The following is a 5,359-nucleotide window of genomic DNA, read 5'->3' as shown; positions in this document are numbered from 1 at the left end:
AATGACTGATATAGGCTCAAGTGGTTTATAAAACCTATAAAAAGACTACACCAGCAAAGTCCCCATTTATCTGTAGAGTTCAGAAACTAAAACAAAGAATATTTTAGCTTAAAACCTTATCTCAAGAGAATCATATACACTTCACATGAATAAAAATACCTGAAACCAAACATTTTTAATTGCTCCAATACCCCAAATATAAAGAAAAAATTAATTCAGAAGACTGGGCAATCTCTATCTCCCCTCCACACTAACCACCCATCCCATGGAAGACCAAGGGAGATCAGACCTTCCAGACTTAGGCAACACCTGGCTGCTGCAAAATTCTACGGAGACTCCTTGTGGAACAGCAGTCTCCCATCTCTTGTGTCTCTCCCTGTCATGATCATGCAGGAAGCAAGTCTGGCTGTGCTATTTGTTATCACTGTCTGTCACCCATCTGCAACATGATATTGCTACAAAGGTAAGTACAAAGTAACGTATCTAGTTCCCTTTCCCCCAGAAGGTTGAGGCTCAGGTACAGGGGTAATTCTCCTGTGCACACAGTCATTATTTAGGCCAACTCAGTGACTTCAACAGGCTTCATCATGTGATCAGGTTTGTTGCCAGCGGCATAATGCTCCCACATCTGTAGATAGAGGTGCTCTAGTTCCATTGTGTATTGTTTGGTGTTGAACAGAGGTCTAGATATTCTCTGCTTCCAGACTTTGCCACGAATTCTCTTCAGGTATTCTAGATCAGTTCCCAGTTTCACAGCTATGTCTTCATACTCTTGTCTATTTTTAGCAATAAGCTCAAGACAGCCTAAACAAGTGAGCTGGGAAGCTGCAACTCGGGAAGCAAGAGTCTCTCCTGGCATAGTCACCATGGGTGTCCCCGACCAAAGGACATCCATCCCTGTGGTGTGTCCATTACAGAGTGGAGTGTCCAAGCAGACATCAGCCAGCTGGCCTCTCCGAACATGTTCCTCTTTAGGAGCAACAGGTGAAAAAATGATACGGTTCTGGGGAAGGCCCATATTTTGCGCGTACTGTTGAATATTAGGTTCTCCTACTGCTGGGAAACGCAACAGCCACAGTATGCTATTGGGAACACGCTTCAGAATATTTGCCCACATCTGCAAAGTAGATGGGTCAATTTTATATAACTGATTAAAGTTACAGTACACAATGGCATCTTCCGGTAACCCGTACTGAGAACGTGTGGTTACAATAATGGTACGGGGAACCTCCTCTCCAGTGGCAGCCTTATTGTTGATCTGGGTAGTTGCCAGTCCATTGCTAATACTGAATCCATTAATTGTTATCTGAATTTGTCCTCTGTTAATCATTTCAATAACTGCTTCTGCAATCGTATTCATAGGAATGACAGGCATATTGAGAGCTATATTACTGCTGTCTGTGTTGTTTCCTCCATCAGGACATTTCATCTTGACAATTTTCACATCTGGTAGACTCTCAAGAAATGCTTTGAGGTCGATGCCATTCAGCACAATTCGATTGTCATAAATGTGCCCATTGGACTTAAAATCGATGACTGCTTTTTCCTTCAGGTGAGGGAACATATTAGCATGATCACCAATAAAGAAAGTATGGGGCATATAAGCCAGTTTCTCAGAATACTGCTCAGCAACTTCAGCAGGTGAAGTTTCCTGATCAGTGATGATATAATCCATGAAAAGCACGCCACTAGTCCCAGGGTACCCCAGCCACATTGCCTGAATAGGAGCTGGCCTGAGAGCAAAGAGTTCATTTCGAGCACCCCTGGTATAACCATTCATATTTACGAGGATGTGTATACCATCTTGATGGATGCGATCAGCTGCTTTTCCATCACATGGAATCTGAGAAAGATCAACGAAATGATCGGCTTCTGCCATCACCTTCGCTCGGAAGTTTGTGCCATCATCTGGGCTCAGGGCATAACAGAATACCTCAAATTTATCACGATTGTGCATGCCTGGAATAGACTGCATAAGATGAGAAGTAGGATGGTTCCCAAAGTCAGAACTCACGTATCCTACACGCAGTCGACCATCACTGAGCTTCAAGTCCTTTGGATGTTCATACGGTGGTTTATGAAGGACACTGATGTTATCCAGGCAGAGGTGCCCATGCCTCTCGGCAATAGCCTTCCTGACGCCGTGAGGAAGAGGATATAACATGCTGTGATGAGGCTGCACGGAAGGCAACCTGTTCTTCTCTAACTGGTCAGCCACAACGCTGACCAACCTCTTCATGCGCTCATCATAGTCTGTCCAGTCACAGACAGTCTGCAGGCAATGAGCCAGATTACAATACGCGTCAGGAAAATCAGGTTGAAGCTTCAGAGCAGTGCGATAAGAAGCAATTGCTTCTGGAATATTCCCTGAATCCTTGTGAATGGAAGCCAGATTGCTGTGGACTTCCGCAAATGCAGGGTCAACCTGAATGGCACGAGTATAACACTGCAAGGCTCCCTGAACATCCTGCATCCCCGTTAGAGTGTTTCCCATATTACAGTAGGCCTCGGCAAAGGTAGGATTGATTCGAATAGCCTCCTTATAATGCATCAGAGCTTCCTGCACTTTTCCCTGCTGCTGCAATACACTTGCTAAATTTGAATGGGCAGCAGCAAACTCTGGGAAGACTTCTAATGCTTTACAATACAAGCGAACTGCCTCTTCAATGTTTCCCTGTTCTCGCTTGATATTGGCTAGGTTATTCAGAGAGTCTGCATGGGTGGGACACAGCCAGAGAGCTGTATTATAACAATCTTCTGCTTCAGCAACACTGCCCTTCTCTTTGAGAGCGTTGGCTAGGTTGCAGTAAGCGTCCGGGAAGTGTGGTCGCAATTCAATAGCTCGCCTGTACGTGTCTATTGCCAGATCTATCAGGCCTTGCTCATAGTATACACAAGCCAGGCTGCCATGTACCACTGCATGATTTGGACTCAAGCTTAGGGCACGAAGGTAAGCTGCCACAGCTCGTTCAAAAATCCGTGCCTCTTTGAAGACATTTCCTAAATTGATATAAGCATCCAGAAAATTGGGGTCATGGGTGACAGCCTTTTCAAAGTGATGAATTGCAAGCCAAATCTCCCCTTGTGCATTGAAAACACAGCCAAGATTACTCCAAGCTACTGCAAAGTTCGGTTGCGTCTCAATTGCTTTCAAATAACATGCCTTGGCTTCTTCCAAGCGACCCAGGGCTTTGAGCAGGTTCCCCAGGTCACTGCAAACACAGTACAGATCAGGATTGTACTGAAGAGCAGAGGCGTAAGCTTGTACTGCCCCTTCCATGTCGCCTGCTGCTACCAAAGCGGCTGCCAGGTTAATATAACCATCAGTGAAATCTGCTTTGAGATGCAACGCATGCCGGTAATGCTCGATTGCTTCCTGCAACTGCCCGCTTTCCTTGTACACATTCCCCAAATTCGAATAGGCTTCTGCCAGAAGAGGGTTCTTTTTAATTGCCAGAGTACTAAAGTGGGCAGATCCGTCCAGCCTTCGACACCGGAAGTGTATAGATGAAAGTAATAAAAGTACACCAGTATTGTCTGGCTCTTGTCTCCAGAGCTGCATGCAGTGTCTCTCAGCTGCCTCAAAATCTCCCGCCTGATAGGCTCGATGTGTCAACTCTGCTAACCCTTGGAAGGAAAGCATACGTTTCGTTGGTTTTGTGCTGTCGGCCACGTTGCCCACGGAAGACGCCATCTGGAGCTTCTGGAGGGATTGCGAAAAGAGGGTAATTGAGTCCCGCTGCCGCCACTACTGGCAAGAATGTTTCTAGAGGTAGCAAATACAAGGGCAGCAGCCGTACCACTGCTTTGGCAGGCTTAAGCGGCGGCAACAGTTACATACACTGAACCTTAGGAACTCTGGTTGGCCATCTATGTCTCACGGTCTTGAAAAAATCTCAATGAAGTCTTTTTTAATTGATAAAATGGTTCTAAAGTTTATCTGGAGATGCAAGAGGGAAGAGATGTGGGGCCATATGTATATGTATAACTGATTCACTTTGTTATAAAGCAGAAACTAACACACCATAGTAAAGCAATTATACTCCAATAAAGATGTTAAAAAAATATCAAGTTTATCTGGAAGAATAAATGGGGCTATTGATAATAGAATTCTGAAAATTAAAATTAAGAGGTAAGACTTGTTCTAATGGATACATTTTAAAATGAATGCTAAAGCGACAACCATTGAACCACTATGATACAGTCAAATAGAAAGCTCTTATACATCTAGTAGAAAGTGCTCAAACATCTCTTTATATTTTTGGAAACAGTGAATGTTGGAGGAAATAATGGTAATAGAGAAAGTATAAAATAAATAATGTTGGAATAATGGTTAAGGAAGGGTAGTTAATTTTTTACCTTAAAATACGTTCTAAAACAAATTTGACTGTATTTACCTAAAATCAATTATAGATAATGTAAAAAAAATTAAATCATTATTCAGAGGGAGCACAGAAAATATGTAACAGATTCACGATGGTATAAGTCACTAAATCCAGTGACTTTGCAGGACCAACTGATAATCTTGACTACCAACACTCTTTTTCTTCCCTTTGCTTCCTTTGACTTCTATGACACACACTGCCCTGATTTTTCACCTCACTTTGGTTGCTACTTCTCCAATTCCTTTGCAAGATTATCGTCCTTTGAAAGCCATTACATGTTTGAGTTCCTCAGGGCCCATTCCTTCTCTACACTGTCTCCCAAGATATTCACATTTACCCACGGCTCCAATTACCACCTCTACTCAGGTGACTCAAATGTAACTCTCCCCCAGGCATTTCTTACCTATCAGTATAAGTCAGAATCCCTGAAAGAGAAAGGTGGCACACTCAAATGTACCGTAATTAAGGAGACTGTAGTCAAGAGATCATTTGCAAAGGGTTTGGGGAAAACAACAGAGGACAGTAGTCCAGCATCTCAGGGAGCTTTTACTGCCTAGGCTTAAAGGAGGAGGTTAGGGACTTCCCTGGTGGCTCAGTGGTTAAGAATCCACCTGCCAGTGCAGGGGTTCAAGCCCTGGTCCGGAAAGATCCCACATGCCACGGAGCAACTGAGCCTGTGTGCCACAACTACTCAGCCTGCACTCTAGAGCCCGCGAGCCACAACTACTGAGGTGCGCAACTACTGAAGCCCACGTGCTGCAACTTCTGAAGACCGGGCACCTAGAGCCCGTGCTCTGCAACAAGAGAAGCCACCGAAATGAGAAGCCCACTCACTGCAACGAAGAGTAGCCCCCACTTGCCGCGACTAGAGAAAGCCCGGGTGCAGCAAAGATCCAATGCAGCCAAAAATTACTTAATTAATTTTTAAAAGAAGGAGGAGGTGGAAATGATTACTGGATTCGAGAGAGAAAAAA

General features: G+C 44.2%; 1 protein-coding gene across 1 annotated transcript; it reads right to left on the bottom strand.

Moving 5' to 3' along the window:
* Positions 1-553: 553 nt before the first annotated feature.
* Positions 554-3,694, bottom strand: LOC130707271 (UDP-N-acetylglucosamine--peptide N-acetylglucosaminyltransferase 110 kDa subunit-like). Its single transcript, XM_057540967.1, has one exon. The coding sequence runs from the start codon at positions 3,692-3,694 to the stop codon at positions 554-556; it is 3,141 nt and encodes a 1,046-aa protein (XP_057396950.1).
* Between the last annotated feature and the right edge of the window lie 1,665 nt (positions 3,695-5,359).

The sequence above is a fragment of the Balaenoptera acutorostrata genome, chromosome 2, assembly GCF_949987535.1.
Source record: "Balaenoptera acutorostrata chromosome 2, mBalAcu1.1, whole genome shotgun sequence".
In the NCBI taxonomy this organism is placed as follows: Eukaryota; Metazoa; Chordata; class Mammalia; order Artiodactyla; family Balaenopteridae; genus Balaenoptera; species Balaenoptera acutorostrata.
This window is presented reverse-complemented; position numbering and strand designations above follow the sequence as displayed.

Excerpts from the sequence above, each read along its gene's own strand:
- LOC130707271 (XM_057540967.1), bottom strand. The coding sequence starts at position 3,694 with ATGGCGTCTTCCGTGGGCAACGTGGCCGACAGCACAAAACCAACGAAA.